Source organism: Zalophus californianus, chromosome 5 (assembly GCF_009762305.2).
Source record: "Zalophus californianus isolate mZalCal1 chromosome 5, mZalCal1.pri.v2, whole genome shotgun sequence".
Classification (NCBI taxonomy): domain Eukaryota; kingdom Metazoa; phylum Chordata; class Mammalia; order Carnivora; family Otariidae; genus Zalophus; species Zalophus californianus.
In genome coordinates, this window is record NC_045599.1 from 38,792,109 (window position 1) to 38,819,892 (window position 27,784).

General features: G+C 37.5%; 1 protein-coding gene across 4 annotated transcripts in view; it reads left to right on the forward strand.

Annotated features, from left to right (window-relative positions):
• Positions 1-2,137: 2,137 nt before the first annotated feature.
• Positions 2,138-27,784, forward strand: part of TCERG1 (transcription elongation regulator 1) — a 61,860-nt gene continuing 36,213 nt past the window's right edge. For 2 of the 4 annotated variants that reach the window (XR_003521988.2, XM_027605046.2), the window contains exons 1-9: positions 2,356-2,414; positions 8,756-8,981; positions 11,225-11,377; positions 12,259-12,676; positions 17,167-17,409; positions 21,747-21,809; positions 22,958-23,158; positions 23,876-23,988; positions 24,749-24,837. Coding sequence is in view for 3 of the 4 variants with exons in the window: in XM_027605046.2 (XP_027460847.1) it covers positions 2,356-2,414; positions 8,756-8,981; positions 11,225-11,377; positions 12,259-12,676; positions 17,167-17,409; positions 21,747-21,809; positions 22,958-23,158; positions 23,876-23,988; positions 24,749-24,837 (1,565 nt within the window). In the remaining variant the exon portion in view is untranslated. Of the gene's footprint in view, positions 2,415-8,755; positions 8,982-11,224; positions 11,378-12,258; positions 12,677-17,166; positions 17,410-21,746; positions 21,810-22,957; positions 23,159-23,875; positions 23,989-24,748; positions 24,838-27,784 lie in introns of all 4 variants that reach the window. The other 2 variants (XM_035727598.1, XM_027605047.1) reach the window with 2 other exon arrangements.

The following is a 27,784-nucleotide window of genomic DNA, read 5'->3' on the forward strand; positions in this document are numbered from 1 at the left end:
CTAAAACTTAAAGCCCCGATGATATTAATTAGTCTTAAACAAACACTGTCTCTTTACCTCACTTTGATATAGTAAGTTTTAGGGTATATAATTCAACTGCTGCCAATTGGGCAAGGGTGGTATTTGTTTTCCTGTTCTGTGTAGCTATGTACATTTTCAGTATCCTGAGTTATCAAGCTTTGACTATAGGGAAGTGCATTTTGTCTCTTGAAAGATGCAATGAGTCCCTTTAATTATTTCACATTGATTCAATAAAATGGTTCACTGTATTTTCGGCTCAGATCAGATATTTGCAGTATGATTTGTGTAACTATTGAGCGCAAAATAACTGAATTCCAAGCTCATGTTCGTTTGAATAAGCTGTGGCAATGAAACAATGAAATGATTATATATGAATAATCATGTACATATGATACATATACATCTGTATGTATGCCCACTCTAAATATCTAAAAAGAGGAGAATCCAGTAAGATATAAATATCTTAATGTCTATATATAGACAAATAATAAAACTCTCAAATGATAAAACTTTCATTATAACTGCAAAGAGTTTCTTCCATTCATTCAAGCTGATAGTTTGTTTTCACTTTTTATACATGCCAGTGATTTGCTTTCTATAACTATTTTGAGGTGTTTTATTTCTCCCCCAGCAGTGGGGATTAGTTTGTCCTCAGCCATCTATACCAGTGTTATTCTCAGAATAGTTTGCCAGGATTTGGGGATGCAAGCTAACGTTGAAAAAGGGACCTGACCTCTCACTCTTAGACTCTAGTTTGTTTGAATGTCACATATTTACTGAAATTTTAACCATTCTTTCCTTCACCAGTTGATCACCTCGGAACTGGGTTCAGTCCTGATTACATTTTATCATAATTGATCTTGAATATTTTGCTGGGGTTCAATATGACAGGTATTTATTGCAATGTAATTCACATCGAATAAACCTCACCCTTTAAAAATGTACATTTCAATGCATTTTAGTATACTACCAAATTGTGCAATCATCACTAATTCCAGAACATATTCATCATCCAAAAAAGTAATCCCATACCAATTAGTAATGCCATCACCCCCTGGAAATCCTTAATCTACTTTCTGTCTGTATTGGATTTGTTTATTCCAGGCAGTCAATATAAATGGAATCATACACTATGTAGCCTTTTCTGTCTGTTTTTTTTCACTTAGCTAAATGTTTTCAAGGTTCATCTATGTTGTAGCATGTATCAGTACTTCCTTTTAATGACTGACTAATATTCCTATGTATAGATTAGATATAGCACTTTTTTATATGTTCATTACTTGATTGGACGTTTGGGTGATTTTACTTTTTGGCTATTATAGATAATGCTGCTATCAACACTTTGCATAAGTTTTTGTGTGCGAGTATGTTTTCAATTTTCTTGGAGGTGGTGCTTAAGAATGGGGCTTAGCTGCCGCACTGCCTTGGTCACGCTCTGCCATTTACTGGTTCTGTGAAGTTACTTCTCTGTACCTCAGTTTATCTATTATTTTAATATTTTGAGTTCCTTAATGATAGATAGGGTTCATCTTCATTATGCCTATGATATCTGAGTCTAAAGGTTTATTTTTGATTTTTCCCCTTTAATAAAAAAAGAAATAAACAGAATTCCTTCGGGGTATCAGGATGTGCTGATTTCAGACAAGCCTATTTCGAAACTGAAGGACAGATGCTTTATATGCTGTAAACTGAGCAGAGGCTTGCCACCTCCAACTTGTCTTAATACAGCAACTTATAACACTCACCAGCCGGCAATACAATTTAGGAGGTACTTTTGTAGTTAGTAATCTATTATTAATAACGCGGCTGTAATCGCGTGATCGCTTAAGACTCGAGTTTGAAAAGCTGGGAAATAGCTTATTTCCACAGCCACTCTGCGATTGGCTTAGGCGCGACCCAGGTCGATTTTTTGATTGGCTCTCGCACGGAAAGGGACTCTGCCTGAGCCAGTATTGCCAATATGTGGCCAACATGGCTCCACAATTGGCTTTCCTGGAAGCCGGCGGACACGTGGCTACCGCAGCCCGGAGGACGTGGGAGGACCTAGTTCTCCCTACCGCGAGAGGGCGCCGGCGGTTCCTCGGTGCTCAAGTCTCATTTCCCATAAAGCCTCCGAGTGACCAATCAACTGGCTGTCTCGATACCGCTTTCAAAGTCGGCGGGCCCTTTCACCAATCGTAAGGCAGATACCGCCCCCAGCCCGAGGATTGATGGAAAGCTTCACCAATCATCTCATAGATCTCTGCGATCTCCGCCTCGCTCGCACGGGATTGACGATCGGTCCGGCCAATAGGGGACGCTCAGTCGGCGGGTGGATGAACGCGGCCCTCTGTAATGGCGGAGCGTGGCGGGGACGGGGGGGACGGTGAGCGATTCAACCCGGGGGAGCTCAGGTAAGGGGCGCTGCCCTCCCTTACATTTCAGCACAGTGGAGTCCCAGGGGGTAGGCCTGTGGCGTGGAGATCCGCGGTGGGAGGTGGACGGAGGAGCCGCGGCGGCTCGGGGCCAGGACCGCATGGGGTTGGCGAAGGGGGAAGGGGAAGGTGGCTTGAATGAGAGAGCCGGGCCGGGGCTGGGCCGCGGCCTCCTGCGCCTTGTCCGGCTGCTCCCTGCGGTTTTCGCGGGTCCTTAGCGCCCCTCGCGGCCTGCGGCCTGCGGGCGGGGTCCGGCGTTCCCGCCTTGGGGCCCCGCCTCAGCCGCGTGCCGCCTCCGCCTCGGCCCCTCTCAGCCTTCGTCTGGGCTTCGCACTGCCGCGGGCCCGGTTTTCCTCATCGACCCCTTCCACTCCGCGCTGAACTCCCGGGGACTCCTCGCCACTTCTGGTTCAGCATTCCTCACGCCCTCCGCGGCCCTCGGGGGTCTCCACGTCTGCCCTGTGCCTTCATCCCCACATCGCTTGCTTTTCTGAACTTCCTGTGTGTTTCCTTCCTTTCTCTCATTTTATTCCTCATGCCGCATTTGTGAATAACAGCAGTAGCAACAGCCGTTTGTTACGTGCTTCTGTGTGCCTTTGGAGTAGTTGCTATTGTCATTTTGCAGGCCCCTCCTCAGTTAAGTTACTTGCCCATCTTACAGGTGAGGAAACTGAACCCCGTAGAGGTTGAGGAAGTGGGACAAGGTCGCATTGGTGGAACTGTGGCTCCAGGAAGTGGCTCGAACCAAGGCAGTCGGGCTCCAGAGCCTGCAGTCTGGATCGCTGTTCCATTCTTCTGCTTACGCCATTGCCCTAAAGAGTGCAGTGACCTTTCTTCCTCCGGTATCTCAGTGCCTATGGAATTTGTAATTAAGATTTGGTACAGTAAAAGTGTCTTGATAAAGTAAAATTCTTTAGTCAGTGATATTTGGGGACAAGAGGTACGGAGCTTTATGTATCTTTGGTACCCCCCCCCCCCCCGCATGGGAAAAATGTCATTTCAGATGTTCAGCTCTCATTCTGAATTGTGCCATTGTCAGCATTTGAACATGAAAAAGAGCAGTGTAGGTTATGAGGACTCTTTAGTATTGTCTGGAGCTCAAGATGACATTGTATAAAGAAATGGGTATTGTTACCCAAGGTTTCAGGAAAAATGTCTTCTAAATTCTGAATCGTCACACACAAAAATCCTTATTTGACAGGAATAAAATCTTGTTTTCTTTCAGAAATGAATTTCACATCCTTTAAACCCCATATGTACACTTCAGTAATGAGTGATCAAAGTGCATTGTCAGGGTGGTTCGATATTAGTAATGGAAAGTTTATTCCTGATTGTGATCTCGAGTTACTTAGTTACTTAGCTTGTCATATTGGGAACATTACTTTGCATTTTAGAGCTTTACAATGAGTAGCCTTTTAGACTTTATTAATAATAGCTAGACATTGTTGCAGAACTGATTTGAATAGGGTTTTTAATTAGGTGTTCTCTTGCACATATTTTATACCTTGGCCTCTTGGGTTGGAAGTTCTGCTTCCAGAGTGTATTGTAAAAACTCTTTCACTTAAATAGTTTATTTTAGCATTTCTCAGGGTTTAAGAGAAATCACCTGTTTATGTGGCTTCTCTGATGGTAGAAATGGAGGCTTAGTTTTTGTATTGTTATCCTTTACGTATATCATGGTGTGTCTGTCATAGTCCCTGGCAAATGAGGTGTTCAGTGGATATATGGTAAATAAATGAATAAAGGAGATTGAGAGATGGTTTCCTTTTTGGACCTATATTTAGTGTGTGCTTTGTGATGGTCATTGACCTCAGTACCTGCTGGCAGGTACTGTAGAGCCTTGAAGCTGACCAGAAACCTTTGTTCTCAAGGACCTTCCATGCTAATTAAGGTTGGTCTAAATTCTAAATTAAACTAACCTCATCAAATGATCAGCCTGCAAGTGTGAAGAGACTTGCGCAGGGTCATTGAGTAATCGGCAGGGTCTAGGTCTCCTTACAGTCTTACTACTTAATTTGACTCCCATCAATAGCATCCCTCTATTTTTGCTCCTATTAAAGGAATTGCAGCGTTGTCTTCACCACTGGGGACATTGCATATCTGGATAGAATACTTGTAGGGAAGTACATTTGTTCTTGTAAAAAAAAATTGCTTTTCTATTCATGTAAGTAGCCTTCTCTTTTCCAAAAAGGTTGAAAGTGATAGGGGTACAAATAACCCACAGTAGACAGAATTTATTCAGAGATCCAAATGCCATCCATCCCTTAATGGTTGGGACCATTAAGAAACTTTATTATAGAGTCGTATTTGTATAGATCCTTTATCCAAGGCCTTTGTTTACTTACCTATTAATGCTTTATGTCTTATGACAAGGTACTTGCAATTTAAATTTTCTCAACTGTAAAATGTGAATAAGAATACAGTGGTCCTTCCACTGGCCAGCTGCCTTAAAAAATTGGTAAAAATGGTGTCAAAGTTAACCTTATTGGGTTGTGGTGAGCATAAAAGAGTTAGTACAAATACTGTCCATGTAACTTGCCACAGTTTCCATTTCATAATAATATCATTATTAAAAGACTAATGCTTGAACAGTTATCAACACTGGGTTGCAGCAGTATACTAAGGGGAAATTACATACTACTGGGTAGAGATAATACAAAAGTAAACAAGTGAGAAATTTCTTCGTAGCATTTATCATAATTGAACATTCAGACTGGGTAATGAGCCAGAGAGGGGCTAGGAGAGGTTTGGGATGGGGAAAGAGTTTGAGGTAACATTTGAACTGAGGCTGAATAATGAGGAGCCAGTTATGTAAACATCTTGGGAAAAGCATGCCAGGCAGAGGCTTCAAGGTAATGAACTTTTGAAGTATTTGATCAAAAAAGAAGACTGGAGTCTATAGAGAGGTCAATTATGGAGGGGTCAGGTTATAGGGAGTCTGATAATAGTAATTATAATAATATAGCTAACACTATAGTATAGCTAACTTTCTAATATTAATGCCATTTAACACTTGCTAATCTTACTATACTGACGTTATAGCCACAGTTATAATAGCTAATACTTACAGAGGACTTAAGTGGTAGGTGCTGTTCCCAGTGCTTTATTAGCTCATTTATTCCTCCTTGCAGTTTCTAGTAAAGGCTTTTGGAATGAAACAGTGGTATAGAGAGCTCAGCACGTGTGCCATACAGATCTAACATCAGAAGATGGCAACTTTAGGCTGTTGATGGAGGAAATTCTGTGAATTTGTTACCATTTTTAGTGGCAGACTTCATAGCTAAGCTGTTGAGTCAAATTGACAGTGAAGTGCCTTTTCAAGTAGAGCACTGTGCTAGGTTTTGTGGGGGAAGGAAAGTAGTGATAAAGTAGTTTAGTGTGTACCAGATAACTATCCTAAATGTTTTACGGTCATTATCTCATTGAACGGAGAGATAGGAGATAAGTTTTATTTCTCTTCCCCTGCTAATTTACATCTGAGTATACTCAGGCTCAGAAAAAATGTAACCAGCCTACAACAAGAGGCAGAGCCCTGATTTGACTGTTCTGTGATTCTGCAGCCTAAATGCTTAACTTCAAGCTAGAACTAGTAAGTGAAATTCTAAAGAAAGAATTACTGTAAATTTTTCAAAAAGGGAGAGGCAGACTCCAAGGAAATCAGAAGATGAAGGTACATTATTAACTCAGTGCTGAAACAGAGTATTTTTCCTTGGTGCTTAACTTTTTTTCTGCTCAAAGGTTAAGATTTCCTTCAGTAACAGTGGTTGTCTTTGGGGAGTGCATATAATTTGAAGACTGATCATTCTGATAAAATCCTTTTTGTAGTCACCATTTTTACATCGTACTTTGTAACCTTGAGTGCAGGATCATTTGCAAATTTGGTTAAATACACTTGTATAGTAGTTCTTGGATGTGTTTATAATCCCAGTGTTCTCATGGAAGGCATCTTGGTTCTTAGGATTTTTTGTGACAGTTGAACTACATTGTGGAAAATTTAGAGAAAGTTCAGAGGATAATCTTAAGCAGAGGGTTGAAAATGTAGGAAAGTTGGAAGAGCTTGGTGAGGAGAATATAAAAATGATTATTTTCAAATATACATAAGGAATATAACTATTAATCTTGTGAGCACAGAAATGTAAATTTCATATATAAGAGAGTTAAAGTAGCTACTGAGAAGACTAAGGCAAATTATATTAAAAATAATTTTTATAATATTCTCCATACCCTACTTATAAGGTAGCTTAAGTACGATATCACCTAGGTATTTATTGGTTGATTCCACACATACTGAGACCTACTGTGTGCAGACCTAACTCTGTGCTGGGAATATACAGGAGAGCAGGACAGACAGAATTCCTGCTCTAAAGGGACTTATATAGACAGTGTGGTGTAGTGTTTAAGAGCCAGTTGCCTGTGTTCAAATCCTGGTTTTACTACTGAACCAGCTGTGAGGTCTTGGACAAGTGATACTTAACTTTCCTGTGCCTTAATGTCCTCATCTTTAAGTCTAGGTCATACCACCTTGAACACGCCCGATCTCGTCTGTCCTCATCTTTAAAATGAGGATCATACAGTTGACCCTTGAACACTGTGGGGATTAGGGATGCTGACCCCCAAACCCTCTGTGATTTGAAAATTCGAATATAACTTTTGACTCCCCCAAAACTAAAGGTTAATAGCCTGCTCTTGTCTTGAAGCCTTACCTGTAACCTAAGCAATTGATTAACACATATTTTGTATGTTATATGTATTATATATTGTATTCTTACAATAAAGTAAACTAAAGAAAAGAAAATGTTAAGAAAATCATAAGGAAGAGAACATAAGTTAGTATTGTACTGAATTTATTGAAGAAAATTCACCCGTAAGTGGATCTGTGCAATTCAAACCTGTATTGTTCAAGGGTCAACTGTAGCATCCATCTCATAGGGTTGTTACGGTGGTTAAATGACTTAAAAAGAACTTAGAGCATTGCCTGACACATAGTAAGCAGAATTAATTTTTTTAAGAAACACTTGTGAGAGGAGATAGATAATACCATCTTAGGTGATACTATCTATCTGTTTAAGTGCCATGGAGAAAACAAACCAGGGTGTTTAGAGATTGAGGGATGGGGTGGGGCGCAGTGTGGCGAAAGTCTTTTCCTTTAATTAAAGAATACTTGTGATCTCTTAAGCTGCTACCTACCTCTCCCGTAAAAACTTTGTATTTGGAAGTAATTTCAAAAAGGTGCAGAAATGAAGGTAATACACCTAGTGTTAATATTTTATCTCTTCTTTATTATTTGCACATATGCATACTCTCTGTTACTCTGAACCATTTGAGGGTAACATACATACACCATGGCCCTTCACCCCTAAATACTTAAGTGTCTGTTTTCTAAGAATGGAGATACTTAACTACAACACAGTTATCAACTTCATAAATTTACACTGACACAGTACTTATTCTCCATATCACAAGTGTTGTCCATTAATTCAAAATGTCCTGTATAACATTCATCTCTTTAGTACAGAATCCAGTCTGGAGTTAGTATTGTGTTGTCATCTCTTTAGCTTCCTTTAAAATCTGGAACATTTCCACAGCCTTCCTTCGTCTTTTATGTATAACATTGACATTTGTAAAGAATACACTCCCCTTCCTCCTTTTTTTCTTTTAAGATTTACTTATTTTAGAGAGAGCACATGCTTGAGTGGGAAGGGCAGAGGGAGAGGGAGAGAGAATCTGAAGCGGACTCTGTGTTGAGCTTGGAGCCCAATGCGGGTCTCCATCTCACGACCCTGAGATCATGACCTGAGCCAAAATCAAGAGTTGGACGCTTCACTGACAGTGCCACCCGGGCACCCCTCCTTTCTTCTCCCTTTTTAAAAATGGAACATTCCTCAGTTTGTGTTTGTCTAATATTTCCTCATTATTAGATTGAGGTTATACATTCTTGCCCAGAATAGGTGATACTGTGTCCCTCTAAGTCACATGATATCCATTTATCCTTTTTAGATGATAGTAATTTTGATCATTTGGTCAGGCTGTTGCCCAACTTCCTTAGTATGTAGTTAGTAGTTCTTCATCCTACCCTGCAATTGTAAATAGCATGTGGGGAGACATTTTAAGACCATCCAAATATCATCCTTATCCAAATTTCCTCCTGGATTTGGTGACCAATTATCATTCTTACCGATGCACTTATCATGTTTGCAAAATGATGACTTTCTAACTCCACTTGCTCTTAAAGGCCTTTTAAATTTGATTTTAATTAGAGATTAATAGCTACATTTTGTAATTTTGAGAAGGAAAAATTTATACATTGCTTTCCCACACAGGATGGCTCAACAGCAGGCCTTGAGGTTCCGAGGCCCGGCTCCCCCACCAAATGCAGTGATGCGAGGCCCACCACCTCTTATGCGACCTCCTCCACCTTTTGGTATGATGCGAGGCCCTCCACCACCACCACGGCCCCCTTTTGGACGTCCTCCTTTTGATCCTAATATGCCGCCAATGCCTCCTCCAGGAGGGATTCCTCCACCGATGGGCCCTCCACACCTCCAGGTAAAGAATGTAGAGTTTGCTGTTTGTCAGTGAGTTTTGCTTAAAAACTAGTTCTTCGTTTCACTGTTTAGGAAAGGGGGAGCTGAAGAGAACATCCATCTGTTAATGTGTTTGTCCAAAAGCAGTGGAAACATAATTAGTATAGAAATTCAGAATGGGAATTTAGATGGTGATAGAAAACCATACATATAAAACTAGGATTCAGCAATGTATTTCTTACATGCTTTTATCTCTTGAGAATTTAGTAATCTGTCTTTATGGGATATGAAATTTGAAATCTTAATATATAGAGTGGGTGAAATTTATTTTCAGTGATACATGTTGCCAATAAATGTAAATATATGTATATATATTTCTGAGCAGTTCTCCCCAGAAGTGATGCTTAGGATAGAATCTACAAAGTGACAACAAAGACATAAGTATAATACTTGGATTTTCTCTCCCTGAGGGGGAAAAAAGGGATTATCTTAAAATTTTAGAAATGGAATTATTGTGGGATTTCTTTAAATAAATACTTTTCTGGTATTTTAACCTGAAGCATAATATTCCTCTCTCGTTTATGTAGACTCAGTTATTGTCTGAAATGGTGTCCTGAAGGTATCAACTCTCAAATGTCTACTTTTGAGATTGTTTTTTTTCTTTTTGTTTGAGTATGTATCTGTTCTCATGTTTATCCAGCCTGCATACCTCTGAAACCGAATAAATACAGTGCTGTCATCTGCCCTCCATTAGCTTAGATAATCAAGAATGAACTTACTAAAAATAGAAAAGGGTAATGAGGTAGTATTTAAGTGAAGTTAACTCAGTTTAGATAGGGTTATGTTTATGGAAGAGACAGAGTTTTAATATTTTGCTTAATAATTATATTGTCTTCTAAGTAATGGATAGTTCCTACGCCCCAACAAAGTGTTAAATGGTTTTATATTTCCTTGAAGATTAGAATAAGAAATAGGTTTTTGACCTACTGATTCTGGTACAACTTGTAATAATACGTGGATTTATTCTAACTTGTGCCTTTAAGATTTAAATCTACTTGTAGAATATTATAAAATGTAATGGACTAATGTGACCCTCAAATGGAAATAAATCAGTTATTGTAATGTGATATTTTCTAATGTTTTGATACTTTTCTTGGTCTTGATGGATAAGTGTGTAGTTTTACTTTAAATCCAGATGTTTTCCAGCTAATGGTGCATGAGACATATTTGGGGTAGTTATTTCATAGAATGAGGGTCTGTGTGCTGTTGCTGGAAAGACTAAACTGAATCCAGAAAAAGCTGGAATATGGGAAGAAGACAGTTTTAGGAAAAGGAAATGCAATTTCATATTATTAGCATAGTGTCCCTTCCATTATACAGATTAAGGTGCTTTGGATAATTGAATTTTAAAGTAACTTATAGATTATAGAGGAAATCTTTTTAATTCCTGTTCAGAATCTGTTTTTAAAATACCAGGCCACATTTCGGCTTTAGTAAATAAGATGTAGCAGTTTCACTTAAATTGTTTGGTTTGGGGTCTTGTGTCAGCAATCTTTGAAGAATGACAATAAGGGAATTATCAGAGATAGGATTAGATCAGTAATGGTTCCAGGAAATTTGTTTAAAAATTGTAATACATACCATTTAAATTCTTACTTTCACTAAAAGTAAAATGGTCAGCTTTTACCATGTCTTTTAAACTTCCTGATATTTGTATGTTTGAGCTACATTATTAGTATTACTTGAAAAAAAAGGAAATGATGACTATTTTCCTACCTTATAGTTACTTCTTAATGGGAAAAGAGAATAAAGGGTTATGTATAGCTGGTTTTTCAGTTATTGCTGTGTTATTTATAAAATAATGTTTCTTTTACAGTTGGTTCCTGTTGTAGGTGAGGTATGGAGGCATTGGTGTGCTTGGTGTTCAGCAAGACATATAAATCAGTTTTTTCCTTTTGAAAATAATCCAGTACCCAGTGTATGAAATAATGCTGTTAAAGTATAAAGAAAAAGCAAGATTGATTCATCCATGATGCCGTAACACAGAGAGGACTCCTGTTAGTGTTTTGATGTATTCCTTTCTAATCTGTTTGAGTATCATTTTTGTTAAAGAGAAACTTGTCTTATACAACGTAGATGAATGTATTTGAATGGGCTATAAAACTAGTTTCTCTTATAGTACTTTACTTTTGGGTAGAATTTAGTCATTTGAAGGGAAAAAAAAGATAAATACAAGTGACCATTATTGTTCTTGTTAATTGACAGAGACCACCTTTTATGCCTCCACCCATGGGAACCATGCCTCCTCCTCCGGGTATGATGTTTCCACCAGGAATGCCTCCTGTGACTGCTCCTGGTACTCCAGCATTGCCTCCTACTGAGGAGATATGGGTTGAAAATAAAACTCCAGATGGGAAGGTAAATTCTAAAATGTATTTAGGTCGTTATCTTGTTGGTGACAAGAGAGTAAAATTTAAGAGTTCTGGCAAATGGAGATAAATGACAGTATCCTTGCCAATGAAAATGAGTCTCAGACAAGCACTGGATAGGGTAGAACTCCAAGAAAGCCTCACTGGATTGGATTTCTGCACAGACATAAGGTTGCCTGGAGTGCTTACATAAGTTTACCTGTGATTCTGGAAGCTTGTATTTTAAATAGTGTCAATGAGGTTTGGTTTTGGCTAGGACGACTCATAGAACTCAGCATATAGTAGTACTTATAGCTAAGACTAATTATAAGGGATCCAAAGCAAAACCAGCAAAGAAAAAAAGGTGTATGGGGCGAAAACTGGAGGAAACCAAGCATAAGCTTCCAAGAGTCCCCTCAGTGGAATCACACTGAACAATTTAATTCCTCCAGCATGGAATTGTGAGAATACGTGTGAAGTGTTGTCTACCAAGGAAGCTTGCCTGAGCCAAGGAGTTGAGGGTTTCCAGGGAATGGTGGGAGCCCTTCTAAAATTCAGGTGTCCACATGCCAGTCAGGGCCAACTTTGCAAGCAAGGCTTTCTAAGGAGAGCAGTCTGAAGCCTTCTCAGTTAAGTTTGTGCACAAAATACAACCTTGGTTTTCCTTTTTGTGTTAAAAATACAGAGCACTCATTATAGAAAATTAGGGGAAGGGGAGAAAGGAGGGGGAAATTACCTCTAGTATCAATACACCAACAGCCAATTTCCATGTACTTCTCTTTTCTAAGTTTTTTTAAAATACCTTTTAAGACAGGATATAGTTGCATTAGTGTTTTTTTTAAATGATAGTTGACAGATTCTGGGATACCAACGATTTTGCTTCCTCTGCAGGTTTATTATTATAATGCTCGGACACGTGAATCTGCATGGACCAAACCAGATGGAGTTAAGGTTATTCAGCAGTCAGAACTGACACCTATGCTTGCAGCCCAGGCTCAGGTTCAGGCCCAAGCCCAGGCGCAGGCCCAGGCCCAGGCCCAGGCGCAGGCTCAGGCGCAGGCACAAGCACAAGCTCAAGCGCAGGCCCAGGCCCAGGCACAGGCCCAGGCTCAGGCACAAGCACAGGCTCAGGCGCAGGCCCAAGCTCAGGCCCAGGTGCAGGCGCAAGTACAAGCACAAGCAGTAGGAGCTTCCACCCCTACAACCAGTAGCCCAGCACCTGCAGTGTCCACTTCAACATCATCATCCACCCCATCCTCTACCACTTCTACCACAACAACTGCCTCTTCGGTTTCGCAGACAGTATCAAGTGAGTACCAGCCAGCATGTATTTTCATTTAGGGGCTAGAGAAATGGACAAGTAGGGACTGCATTGCAAAATGATCCTAGTGTTTCAGGTGTTATCCTTGCTGTTACTTAAAATACATTTTTGACACTAAGACTTCTGGGTTAAAAAAAGAACAGGAATTTAAATTAGTAGAAGAAATTATTTGTCCTGTTGGCGTTCATGAAGCTAAACTGGGAAGTGCAGAGGTAGCTATTCCATCTCGGCCAACAGTAATGCTGGGTGCTGTGGGGTTTGTAAAATAAGTGTTAAGTCTTTGTTCCTGCCTTATAGGACTTTCAGTTTTTCTAACTGAGGCGAGAATAATGTATGTGGAGCAATTAGGGAGTAGTGTGTCCAGTTACACAGTGAAAATAGAAGACGGTAGGAATTTAAGAAAAGGGAGAGATGAGTAATGGGTGGACAGACTATGTGGGTATTGAGATTGATCATGAAGGATGTGTGGTAGGATTTGAGTAGATTTCAAAGTAAAGAGAGATCTTTCTGGTAGGGGGAACAGCATAAACAAAGGTCAGGAGGTGAGGAAAAATGCAATTTATGGGATTGTTAAGAAAGTCTTCTGAGGTGGGAGGTGGTTTATATTGGTTAACACATTTATTCAGAGTGAGACCAGGTTACGAAGAGTTTTAAGAACTAGTCATATGGGTGAGGCAGGTAGGTTCCAGGGGTCCAGTATAAGTGCAGTGTTCTGGAACATTTTTCTGGTGTTCTTTTTTTGGGGGAGGGGGTAGTTATTGAAATCAGGGAAAGTTATTAGGAACTTTTTAGTAATTTTGTGTAGAGGTAGGTAGGTCCTGGAATGGGATACAGGCAGACGTCTGAGGAGCGGAGATAGAAGCAGTCAGAAATGAAAGAGAATTTTCATGTATAACGTCACAGAGGCCCCAGGGTTAGACCTTTCCTAAAAAGATGAGAGGGGATTATAGCAGATTTTAGGAATGAGAAGAGAAGAATTATTTATTTGCTTAAAAGATTGTCATTAATATTAACACTACTAGTTTTGGGAGGCTTTTGTTTGTATTTTTATATATATGGTACTACTTAATTTTCAGGCTGAGGTTGAGCCCCAAAATATTTATTTATTTGTTTTTAAAGATTTTATTTATTTGAGAGAGAGAGAATGAGAGACAGCACGAGAGGGAAGAGGGTCAGAGGGAGAAGCAGACTCCCTGCTGAGCAGGGAGCCCGATGTGGGACTCCATCCCAGGACTCCAGGATCATGACCTGAGCCGAAGGCAGTCGCTTAACCAACTGAGCCACCCAGGCGCCCGAGCCCCAAAATATTTAAATAATGATTTTATTGATTTGATTATTTTGTTTTGATACTGGTATGAAGATACATAGTTAACCCTATAGGTGATTAGAAGTTGGATTATTTTGCTACCTGGATAATAGATGAGAATAAGAAAAGAAGGCTTCAGGGACTTGGGAATTATTAATGTCTTTTATCCTATAAGAAATATGTGAGAGAGATTAAATCATAGTAGATTCAGATTGGATTGGAGTAACTGAAGAAGTAAGGTACACCTAATACAGAGACAGTTTTTTAATAGCTGTGCTTGATATAGTTTAGACAGGTTGGGGGAAAATGCACTTAGTAGGAAGATGTGAATAATGCTTTACATCTTGATTAGCTAAGGTGAATTCTGATATGGAAGTATAACTGGCAGTTACTAGCTGGCTGAGGGGTTTCCCTTCTCATAGGCTAGTGTTTCTAAAAACCTGTGTGGTAAGGCAGGAAACTGCCAATTTTTTTTGGGTACCTGTGGTGGTAATGACGGAAGGAGATTAATAAAAGCATTGCAGTTCTGTGTGGAGGCTCTGTGTTGCTTATGCTTTTGTTCCCTTCCTTCTTAGGAAGGAGAAGTGGTAGTACTTTGTTTTAAAGAAGGTTGGTAGCAGAATACTTTAACTGTCGTATATGTATTCCATTTCTGTATCAGAGTGGTCTGTCCAGAGGTCCGTAGCTGTCTTGCTGCTATGAACTATTCTATTCAGAACTCTGGTTTGTCATTTTTTGCACTGCCGTTCACTAATTGGGAGGCCCTTATTCTAAGAACAGAATAGCAAAAACATGTTCTTTTTACTGGCCTTAACCATCACTTTTGATGTTCTTTCTGAGTATTCCTGATGTCTGTTTTTATTTCACTTGATTCAGTATCCTGAAGTGTTGTCATACTACAGTCTTAGTATTTCTCCATCTGTTGTAGTCACTTGTCTTTTTTAATTAAGATCTGAGGCTGGATTAGGTGTATATTTGGGGCCTAGCCTTTCACTAGTTATTTTAGCAAAAGGTGTTAGTAGGAGTTTAGTGACCATTAAGTTCTAGCTCCCATTCTCCCAGTTTCCCATTGAATTCTTTCATTGCCTTTATGTCTTTCCTCTCATGACTCATGGCCACTAATCAGATTTAGAAAATCCTGTGTCAGCAGGAGGAGTGGGTTGAGTGAATAACTTTTTGCCATCTCCATTGGTGTTCCTTTCCATTTGAAATTTGATGATTTTGTAACTCCTATTCTTTTCCTGAGTATAGTACTTTTTATTGTACTTCTGATTATATCTAAGTATTATTACCATAACATTTAAAAAAATGTAATTGTATGAACTGCGGTATAGTCCTGCGGGTGAATAGAAATAAAAATTAAGAAATTTATATTTTAGCCCCAGTTGAGCATAAACTCATTTTATCCTGTGCAAGTTTGTGAGAAATGCTGATGAAATCCTCCTTCTCAGGGAAGTTGGGAAGAATAGACATATTTTCAGCCATTACAGTAGACTACAGATGCTAAGTGGTATATTTATGGGACTGGGCAAATGTTGCATGTAATTTGTATTTTTCACACTGTTATAAAATTATATTAATATGATACTGTACCCTAAGGCTAGGTCTATGCTAGACCAACAATTCATTCCTGGGCCCCTGAAGATACTTGTTTGGCCCTGCTGTCTATTTAGCCAAGGTGAGTCCCTCATTAACAAGTATGAAATTGCTCACATCTTCCCAGCCTAAGTGAGTTTTTCATTATTAGGAGCTGAAAAAAGATACAAATTTTGTCAGGTGGATTATTGGGTGGCTTGTATTCAATAGTGTGCTTTCCCTTAGAATTAAATTGGCATAAAGATTGGGAATGCACTATTTTATTTCATTTAATTTGATAAATTCATTCTTAGTCCAGTATAGGTAGTTTAAAAATGAAGTATTTGTTACCAATGAGTTACCAAAATGAATTTTGTTTTGGAACTAAGTGGGTTATAAATAAATAGCAAAAATGTTTTATAATACTTGAGAACTGAAACGTTTTAAAAAGTATAAAATACAAATTTTATTTTTTGGGTCACAGTTTGATTTTAAATGTGATAGAGATGAAATGTTTTATTTTTGCTGCTTAAAAATAATGTATTAGAATCAAATTATCCCGAATTTCATATTCTCCTGGTCTCTCACACTGGAAACATGAGTTATTATTGTTTTTTCTTTTTTTACCTTTTTATTTTGAAATAATTGTAGAGAAACGCAACTTGTTTTTTACTCCATTTGTTCATACTCAGTCATCAGTTATTGCATATCTTTTCCTCACTGTTTTTCCTTGCTTGGATAGTTCCAGATAGGTTGAAGTTGATTTTCCCACCTCTGTTCTTCCTTTTCTTCCCATTCATCTGTCAGATTAATTCATCAGATGAACACTGCTTAATTCTCTTCCATACAGAAACCTTCATTTTGCCTCCCCTAGACCTCTTTCATGCTCACGAAGTCACACGAATAACACATGAATGCATTCTTAAAAAAAATTTAAACTCTAATGAAGGATATGTAGCAAAATGTGAAAGGCATACACAGATGTAGTGAGTACCTACATTTTGGTGTGCATTCTATTAGGTCAGTTTTGTGCATTTACCTTAGTTCTTTCTTTTCACTACCCAGTAAAGTACCGACTCCCTAGTCTTCTGCCAGAGCCTTGTACTTTATGCCTCTGGCCTGCCTTTACAGCCATAACTCACTGGTTCTTTTGATATGCCTAGTGTTTTACTAGTTGACTGCTTGCTTTGTATTTTCTAAATAATTCCTTGTTATCTCCTCTTTGCTTTTACTCACTTTTCCCATTACTTGCTTATTTTTTCCTCCTACTTTGTCATTGTCCTTGTTGAAATCCTAATCTTTCAAGGCCTGTCATCACAGTGTACAATTTTCTGTACCTCTCACAGTTAGAAATGGTCTTTGTGTCTTGATTTACACTCCTGTACTATTATCCCATTTCACTTTGTATTTTAGTTATTTTTTGTATTTCATTTAACCGCCTATTTTCAAGCTTCTTGAAGACAAGAGACCTTGTTACAAATTTCTTGCAGTGCATGGAATGGGCCCTTAAATACTTACTGAATGAGTGAATGATGAATGAATATAGCAAAATGGTTTATGAAGGAGTGATACATATTTTTGTTTTATCTTTTATCAGCACCCACAACACAAGATCAGACCCCAAGTTCTGCTGTTTCAGTTGCCACGCCTACAGTTAGTGTTTCAACTCCTGCTCCTACAGCCACACCTGTGCAAACTGTTCCCCAGCCGCATCCCCAGACGTTACCTCCTGCTGTTCCTCATTCAGTACCTCAGCCAGCAGCAGCAATACCTGCTTTTCCACCAGTAATGGTACCTCCGTTTCGTGTTCCCCTTCCTGGCATGCCAATTCCACTTCCAGGTAAACCAATAGATTCTAATAGTCCTTTCCAGCTATGTTTTCATATTGTCAGTTAGTTTGTTCTCATGTGTCTGTTGCATTTGAAATTTGCCTTGAATCTCACCTGTTTGAAATGTTTTTTGAAAGATTCATGGCTAACTGCAATATTTTCTCTTCAGTTTTGGTAAATGTCCTTTTTTTGTTGTTGTTTACATGTCTTAAAATTAGAGCCACATTTGAAGTTACACTCATTTTTGGATAATGGCCTCAGTGAATTAAAAAATGATCATCTTTTCATGTAACTATGTTCAAATGCAATATCTTTAAAGGATTGAGTCTGTGAAGTTGAGAACTTACAAGTCATTACTAGCTGATACAAATTGAGTGATTTTATATATTGTGCCCTGTTCTAAGCACCTTACATGTAATAACTCAATTTAATTTTTGCAACCATCGTATGAGGTAGGTACACAGACAGGTTAAATTACTTGCCCATGGTCACATAGCTGATAAGTGATGATGTTGGGATATGAGCTGAGCGCTCCAGACCCGAATACCATGCTCTTAATAACTGTACTATACTGGGAAGAAAACGTGAATCACTTAACTATAAGAAATTCATCTAAAGCAAAACCAGAACTTTTCCTTGTAACATGAAGTGAAGTGAAGTACAACCTGCATCATTTAAACATTTAAATAGGTATAGTGAGATTGTGGCATAGAATTTTTCCTGTAGGGATTAAACAGGGATAGTGTTGGGCATCCTAATTTGAATGCATATGCTTTTGGCAAACACATTTAACCCTTAATCCATGGTCCTTTCTCCTAGTATTACAGTTTGAAGCTTTTATACCTTAGCTCAAGTTCATAGGTCTAGTGTGTAGCAAAGATGGATAGAATGTAGGCCTCTTGTCTCCCAGTTTCATATTCTTCATGCTATCTATTATTGCTGTTTTATTGTACTAGTTTTTATGTAAGAATAGGGTTGTAGTCCGGCTGTTTCTTAGATTTGTACATATTTTAAATATCGCTATTGTTCTAATTGTCTTTTTCCTTGTGACTGCTTGGAAAAGAAGCAGCCACTTAGGTATTGCACCTTAGCAAGAAAGAAACCAAAAATTTTAAGAATTAGGTTTTTTCCCTAAGGAAAACCTTTTGCACATTATTGATGTAGTGTTAGATAATTAAATACCCAATATGCGATGTTTAAGAAACTCAAATCATTTAAAAGTAAGAAGAAAACCAAAAATGTTTCCTCATACTAGGGATTACCCTTCTTCTAAATTAGATTTTAAGACAAGCTGCTGGATAATTGCCTCTGGATATACTTTTGGTAGAAAACCAGGTGATACATGGAGACTAGGTTGACATTGGTCATAAGCTTTCACAGTCTTGCTCTGCTTTGGGATCAGGGACAGTATTCAGACCATATACTGGATTCTGAATCACCTGAAGAAGCTGGGGTTGTGAATTCTGTAGAGAGAAGATTGGGGCATAGCATAGTGATGTTACCGAAGTATTTGAGAGGTTTTGTAAATGGACTTTTGCTTTGCTTTGGAGGTTCTTAATAGGGACCAGTGGGTGAAAGGTACAGAGTAGCAAAATTCATTTCTATAGACTGTGGAATTTTATCACAATAAAATCCCTTCACTTATAGGCCTGTTTTGATATGGTCTTCTCTGACCCTCACCCCATCTTTACATTTTAAAACAGATGGTGGTGACCATTTGATCAAGCGAGGTGGTACCTATGAAGTTTAGCAGTAAAAGGCATTTAATAAATGACAGTCACTAATGTCATTTTGTAGGTCATTTGGAAGAGAGCTTGAGTTAGATAATCTGTAAAATTTTGTCCAAGATGCCACGATTCCTTAAAGAGTTAATGTTTTATAGAAAATAATAATATTTGTTTATATGGTAAGGCATCTTTGATATTATGAATTCATTTTCTCATTTTCCCTTTTAACTCAGTTCTCCAAGGTGCTTTAGTGGGAGGAAAAAAAAAGGAAAAGACTTGTCTTTCTCTTCCCCAAATCTTTTATACACAGTGGGATTGATCTCTTTTTGTTTCTTTTTATCAATTTGTCAGTAAGGTAAACAGGAAAGATTTGGATGTGATTTATCCTGGAGCTTTAAGTTTTCCCTGTAATAGCAGTGTATGGCTTTAATGAGGATGATTAAGGAAAGGATAATCAAATAAGATGAAGGAAAAGAGTGGAAGAATTAAGTCTAAGACTATAAAATCTTACTTGGAATTTTAAGAAACTTATTGACATCAGAACTATTCAGAATGCTCAATGGAATTTTCTAATTTCCTAGTAGAACATAACTTGAGAATAAAGTTACGGGAAAATTGAATGGATGTTCCCTTTGGATTTTTTTAAATTTTATTTTTTAAATTTATTTATTAGAGCAAGAGCCAGCACGAGCAGAGAGAGGGAGATAAAGAATCCTCAAGCAGACTCCCTGCTGAGTATGGAGCCTGAAATGGGGCTTGATCTCATGACTCAGAGATCATGACCTGAGCCAAAATTGAGAGTTGGATGCTTAACCAGCTGAGGCACCCAGACGTCCCAGATGCTCCCTTTAAATAGAGGTTTAAAAATTTAGATGTGTGGCAGTTTTGTGAGTCCTATGTATGAAATTACCCTCAAAGAAAACCTTAAGTTTATCTTTTTAGCTTGAAAAGAAACACGTATGACCTTTCAGTATGGTCTCTTTGTTGTCAGTCAAATATAGGAGTTCTGTGTTGGCCGAGTTGATCCTTAACAATGGCACCTAGGCCTAAATATGAATAGATTTGATTTTCTTCTCTTTAAGTTGAATAGTTAAAATTACCTTTTGGGGGGTGGTTTTGGAGAACATTGTTTGAGGGAAAAAAAGTTCACGTATTCTAAGAATTGAATTTCCAGGGCTGACTTATTAGGTTCAGTGGTCCTGCAGATGGCAGTATTTATACTAATTTAAACCTAATATGTGGTGTAACTTCTTTAACCAAATGAATTTTTCCATTGCTTTCTTTTAACATTAGGGAAAACAGAACCATACATACGACTTAACTCAGCATGCTTTTATGATCCAGTGCTTTTGTTTTATGTTTCAGAGGTAATAGAAAGTTTAGCTCTAATATTCTTCACTTAAAATAGTAAATAAGAAATTAAAGGCATTTTTCAAAAATTGGCAGTATTTTTGTGTGTGTGTGCGTGAACTTAGGTACATTATTTACAAACCCAGGGGTTTAATTTCAGTTTTTAACTCTAAGAGAAATTTCTTTTCCTATACTTTAGTGGGGAAAATAGTATATTATTTTAAGTTTTTATTGGTACTAAACTAGGTTTAGTTTTTTCAGCCAAACAAATAGGAATTAAAACTAAGTCCCCCAACCCCTTTTCTTCCTGCGTTCAGCCTTCAGCCTTTTTCTTTAAAAATTTTTTCCTAATTCACACTTAATTTTGGATTTCTTCAATTAATCAGTCTTAGTTTTCCAGCTTTTCCTTTCATTCCCTTTTTATCACCATTGTAATGCATCATGATGAGTCTTCATTCTTCTAAGAACTGTACGTAATTTCCATTCTTTGATACAAGTGCTGCTTCTTTAGTTTGGCTTAAATAATAGAGGTTTCTGAACAATCAGCCCATGTAGTCATTAGTGCTACTAAAGGGCCTGTATTTTTCTTCACACGTTAGCCTGCTTCCACACTGTTTCAGGCCTGTGACATTCCATAGAGCAGGTCCTAAACATGGATATTTTGTCATTAGTTGAATGCTACCCTTCTTTTCATCTCTGCCCTTTTATTTAAAATGTTATTTGCGTTGGAATTTTGAATCCATCTCATACCTTACTTTCTTCCTTTCTTTCGTACCCCTCTTTGTCCCATTTTATTCTTTTTCTCCTTCTGCATGGTTATGCTCCATGCCTCAGCTTCTGCATGTAGTTCCCACTTAGCAGCACAGAGAAAGCGTCTTGTCAGTGTCATGCTGCATCTGCCTTTCACTGGTATCTAAGCAACAGCAGCATGGGTTTGATGTCCTGTGGGAAAATGTCCCACATGAGAACTTGTTATATATTTGTAATGAAGGGGCTTCCTTCATTGAATTTAAACTCTCAAGACTCCTTCAAATATTATCAGAACTGGTTTGATAAAAAGGTAATTGATGCTATAATTTAGAATTAGTTATCATTGGATTTGGCACCACTTCCCACAAAATGTCAAACAAAAAGAAATTCTACTCCATTCCTGGTCTTTTTCATTGGAAATAGCATTCTAAATTGTAGTGGTAAATTACTTCCCTGAATCCCAGTGGTAGCCGACATACCATGGCAGCTTTCCAACGTATGCTTGCTTATCCATTTTACAGGTGTAGCAATGATGCAAATAGTCAGCTGCCCGTATGTAAAGACAGTCGCTACCACCAAGACCGGTAATTTTTAAAACCATCTTAGTTTGTTTTGTCTGTAAGTTGGCATGGTAGTGAATGTTGTTGTTTATCCTTTTATTTATTTATTTTTGCCCAAGTGAGTGGATTTTTTTATATTTTTCTTTTTAATGAGCAGTATAAATGCAGTTGTCATATTTGGCCAACACTTAATTTTCCCAATTGCCTGTAGTATTAGCTTCTTTGGTTCACAAAAGCAAATAAGGTCAGATCACTTTATATCTTAATTTTTGTAATAAGTGTAAACAACTTCATTCTCATATTCATAACATTTAATTTTATTTTTGATGTGTGTTTTTAAGTTAAATATAAAAAAATCATTTCCATGTGTAAAGTGATGTGATTATGCTTGCATGCTAGTGAGTATATGTGTGTGAATATTTGTGTATATAGTATAAATTTACATTTGAAACTTACTGAAGATAGCTACCTGAAACTTAAATTCTGGAATAGGATATGAGGGTTTTTTTTTTTTCAATTTGGATTTGTATATCCTTAATTATTTGTATAATGTCAGCTTGTGTAGCTGTCTTGGAAAAAAAAATACTAATTTTGGCTTATCTTTTAAAAAACAGAAGAAACTGCCTTTTTTTTTAGGGAAAAGACTAAACTGACAAAGAGTTAACAGAGACATCTAACTTAATCACTATATTAACGTGGATTTGATAATAAACTCAGTCATTTACCTTAAAACTGAGAATTTTATTCATACCCTTTTAGGTACCTTAGAACTAGAAAGTAATTTGCCTCAGGAAATATGCTCAGTAAATATGTTTTGATTTCATTAGAATTTGAGAAATTCTTTATAAAAATATATTTCTCGTCACACGTACAGAATGTGTCATGATTTTTATAATTATTGTTAGGACTTCATCATACCTTCAATCCAAATTTTTGACTGTTCTTAAGGTACTTCTTGGGTTGAATTTCTGAATCTAATTGAATTTAGATCTTAGAACTAAACCAGGGAAATAGTGTTAATTAATTAAATCACATTTTATATGAGTTGTTTTTGTTCCAACTGGCTCATTCTTTTATTAACGTATAATAGAAAGATGTAGCTCATATTTTAAAGTTTCATTTTGCTATACAATTTGATACTTGGACCTAACTTTGTATTATTCTTCTTTTAGGTGTGTTGCCAGGCATGGCCCCTCCTATCGTACCTATGATACACCCCCAGGTTGCTATTGCAGCTTCCCCTGCTACCTTAGCTGGAGCGACGGCAGTTTCTGAGTGGACTGAGTATAAAACAGCGGATGGAAAGACGTATTACTATAATAATAGAACGTTAGAATCAACCTGGGAAAAACCCCAAGAGCTAAAGGAAAAAGGTATAGTTTTCATGACTTGTTGAGATGTAGTAAAAGTTATGATACAATAAATTGAATGCTATTTGAAATTCTGAGTTAATTCCTTTTTTAACACATTTGAAGAATTTGCTAATTCCATAGTTGTTGGATTATTTATTTGTATCAAATTGATATATATGTATTTAAAAAGCCAGTTCCACTTAACATATTTGTCCATGATTTTTCCATCTGGAGAAATTAAATTATACATCTGTACACATATATTTCTGTATTAGGAATTGCATAATTATTCTCCTGTGTAATTACTGAGATTGATAGTACTCTCAGGAAGAGATGTCTGTATTGCGTCTGTTCTAAAGAAAGAAATGTAGGCCCTTGGAGTCTTGGATGAGGAAAACTCATATAATTTTCTGTATCACAAATTCCTGTTTCTAAGTATCTTAGTATCTTGTCCCTTTGAGCAAAATGAATCATTGCTACAAAGGATACACGAATGACTTGAAAGACTGTGTCCCTGTACAGTCAGTGATTTCTTTTCTAGTGACAGTTTTCTGATGGTATAGCAAGGTATTTGAAGTTGACCAGGACGTTATATTGAAATTGATGGTACAAAGAAGAACATTTTATCTTTGTGGTTAGTAACTTTAGTTATGGAATATCTTAATTGCTTAGAATTTGAAAGTTCTTGGAAAATTACACCAAAAACCATTGAGTGACATTGTCTTAACTTGGTAATAGAAAAATTAGAGGAGAAGATTAAAGAGCCAATTAAAGAACCTTCTGAAGAACCTCTTCCAATGGAGACGGAGGAGGAGGACCCTAAAGAAGAGCCCATAAAGGAGATAAAGGAGGTAAAGGGCCATGACCTGTTAACCTGGGAGCCAGCATTAATTGCTGGGTACAATTTACTTGTAATTGAAAACCCATCTGATACAGTTTTAGATAATTGTCCTTAGTCTGATTTCTGAAATTTTGGGGTTCTTTGAAGTTTGTAATTCAGTTTTTCCTGTGAAAGTTTCATTAAATTACTACTTAGAGTAAACCAAGGCCCCTAGAAAGAAAGGGCCTTGGGCCAGGGCATTGACCCCAATCCCAACCTCCTGATTTATAGACTGGCACATGGTAAAAATCATATGTACAATTTTATATTTGGGGGATGTTTTATCTGTCTTCTCCTGGCATGCAATGATCTCTGTAGAGCACTAAAAAAGCCCTGCTTTTTGGAAGCTTTCTTTATTCAGTGAGGGACTAATGGTAGTCATGTTTTATTAGTAAGGAAGTTAGCAAGAGAAAGAAATAACCTTAAATGAAGAGGTCTCATCTGATTTTCTATCCTTAGTTCTCCATTTCTGCTCCTAAGCAGATGGTTAGTGAGTCTGTAAGATAGGACCATCTGCTGTTGCTGGGGTCTGCTGTTGTAGAATTCAGCTCTGTCTAGGGAGCAAGGATTTAGAACTTTCTTAGCAATTCCTACTCAGGGTCCTCACTATGCTAGTAACAGACCTTATGTTGGTTGCACTTTGAGGTATTCACAGTTTTACTTGTATTTGTGTAAGATTCAGGTATAGTTTTATGATACTAATGAGATGGGAGTAACATCATTTCCCATAGGAGCCCAAAGAGGAGGAGATGACTGAAGAAGAAAAGGCTGCCCAGAAGGCAAAGCCAGTAGCTACTACCCCTATTCCTGGTACTCCATGGTATGTACTTGGCTTAGTTAGTAAGTTACTTTATTTCATTCTTGTTTGCTCATATTTTGCCATATTTGATTGTTACATGGTTTATCATATTAGAAATAAAAGGTGCTTTAAAAAAATACATGCCAAGTAGACGTTTTTATCAAATGAATGAATATTTTGGTTCTTATTTCTTAAAACTCAATTGCTACATTGTCTTTCTCCTTTCATGGTACTGTCCATTAATGTTTATTGTACATAATTATAGACTTGAACTGCTGTGAGATCCTCAATCTCCTTTTTATTGAAATTTAAAAGTTAATTTTGTACCTATGCCCACATACATGATTGTATTTATAGAACTGTGTAAAGTATTTAAGTTTATTTTTTCATTAAGTCTTCATTTACTTAATTTATTTCTTTTCTTTGGTTTGGTTTTCCCTTTTCTTCTTCTCCCTTTGTCAGTGCTCTCTCCTGTTTCTGCTCCAGCCCATGTAATCCACGTACAGTCCACATATTGCAGGGAGTTCTTCCTTACATCTTGTGATCTATAGGTTTCCCTTCATTGTGTTTTCATTGCTTTTTCCTTTCTGTTTTTGTTATTTAAAAAATAAATATGTTATGGAGACTCAGTCTGAATGTTACTGTTGCATCCCCTTGGTACTGTTTTAGTCTCCTATTCCTGAATTTCTTGCAAACTAGCAAGTATATGTAGAGACCTGATCAGATTCACATGTGATCTTTTTGGCAAGACTAGTTCAGAAGTGGATGTTTGGCAGTGTCTGGAGACATTTTTGGTTGTCATAACTTGGAAGGGGTTAATAGCGTTGTAGCATCTAGTTGTTAGAGGGCAGAGATGCTCCTAAATATCCTACCAGGTACAGGAGAGCTCCCTACAAGAATTAATTATTTGGCCCAAAATGTCAGTAGTGCTGAGATTTTCACAAGAATGAGTTGGTTTGAGTAATACAAATTCATAGATTTAAATACATTTTCTTTGCTTCCATCTGTTATCATTACTGAAGTTCAGTTGTTTCATCTTGGGCTGGGTGAAGCCTCTTAAGGTTGACTGGGGTTTTTTGTTGTAACCCTGTCTTTGATACCTTTCTTGTTTTCTACTCTGACAAAAGGTGTTCCTGGCTTTCTCATGTATTTCCTGTCTCAGACCTAGATTTGGCCATTTTGCTTTTTGTGGGACGTGGCATTTATAGGATCTAGGGGTAGTTATTACTGAATAAGTCGTTATTTTTAGACCTCTTTGGTAGACACAGAGTGAAGATGCACACATTTAAAGATACATCATGTGTTCATATCATTACTTGCAGTTCAGATTTACAAGGTTTTTACTGAACCTCATCATCTGTTTTAATTCAGCATCCCCTTTCCTGCTCAAAATCCTTTAATCCTTTTGCTGAGTGATAGCAACATAATTACTCATTTGCTTTTCTCACACACAAGTCACAGAATTGTAGTACCAGCACTGTCACTAACAGTGTGACACTGAAGACACTTTTTAACCTTTATTATCCTCCCCACCCCCCGTTTTTTTTTGTTTTTTCAGGGTATGTCACTCCAGGGATTTGTAGTCAAATTACTGTGTTTTAAAGGCATTTGGAATAATTGTTTTCTGTATATTTCATTCCACCAACTTGATACATAGCCTCATTTTAAAAAATAAGTAAGCAAAATATTTACCTGGATCCAAAATCAAAGTTATGGAAACAGTCTATTTCAAGAATATGTTCCTAGGTTGTGGTTTCTGAGTTTGAGTTTTGTACATGAAAAGCTGGTCATTACCTCCAAACCCCACCAGTCTGAAGCTTCGTGGATTCTCATCAGTTTTCAGATTTGAGTCTGTCCCCACATTAGTGGAATTTCTTTTGGAATTTGTTTAATTATTGCTTCTCTTTATCTGTTTGTTTTTCCTTTTCTGGAACATTTGTTATTTGCATGTCAAGTCTCTTATATTTATCACCCTCTAAACCTCTTTTTCTGTATGTTTTATATCTATGGTTTTTGTGTCCTGCTTTCAGTTATTTTCTCGTTAATCTGATATTATTAGAAAAGAATATGTGAATCCATAAAAACATACAATATGAAAGAATTAAATGGAGGAAAAAATTAAAGAATTCCACTTTCCCCAAGCCTCATTAATGAAAGTTTGGTTACATATGCCTTCTGGACCCTTTGTTGTTTTGTGTACATGTGTACAGAGTTGTATGTGTGGTGTGCGTGCATCTTAAAGTGTCTCAAAAACTGTATTCGTCAGTGGTTTTTACTAAATATATCTCAGAAATTTTGCTATTTTTGTAAATAAAAATCTACGTGATAGCATAGTTTTCTGTAAATGCAGAATTTTTCTGTAAGTGGATGATGAGGTTTTCCTATCCGCCCCCCCCCCCCCGCATTAACAAAAGTTGCTGTTGCTGTTTAGAACATCCTTGTACATATTTCTTTGTGAACACATGCAAGTATTTCTGTTGGATTGATTCCTAGAAGTGAAATTGAATCAAGTGATACTGTTATTTAATATTTCCGTAGGTACTGCTAGGTTGACCTCAGGTTTTGGTGCGGGGCGGGGCAGGCTGGATTGTGCCAGTTAATATTCCCAGCAGTAGCCTCAGTACCAGTTTTCTCTCCCTCTTACCAGTGTGGCATATTCTTTTTAAATCTTTTGTAACCTCTTGAGAAAAAGATTCCCGTTACGTGTTTTCAGAATGTTGGTGTAATTCAGTTTATTTCATGTTCATTGGCTGTGGATTGCTTCCTTCACAGTTTCCTTCATCTTTTTTATGGACCTGTCTTTTTCTTAATGATAGGAGAGAGTTTTTTTTTTTTTAAGATTTTATTTATTTGAGAGGGAGATGGGGAGGGGGAAGGGAAAGGGATAAGTAGACTCCCTCTTGAGTGTGGAGCCAGATGCGGGGCTCGATCCCACGACCCTGAGATCATGATTTGAGCTGAATTTAGA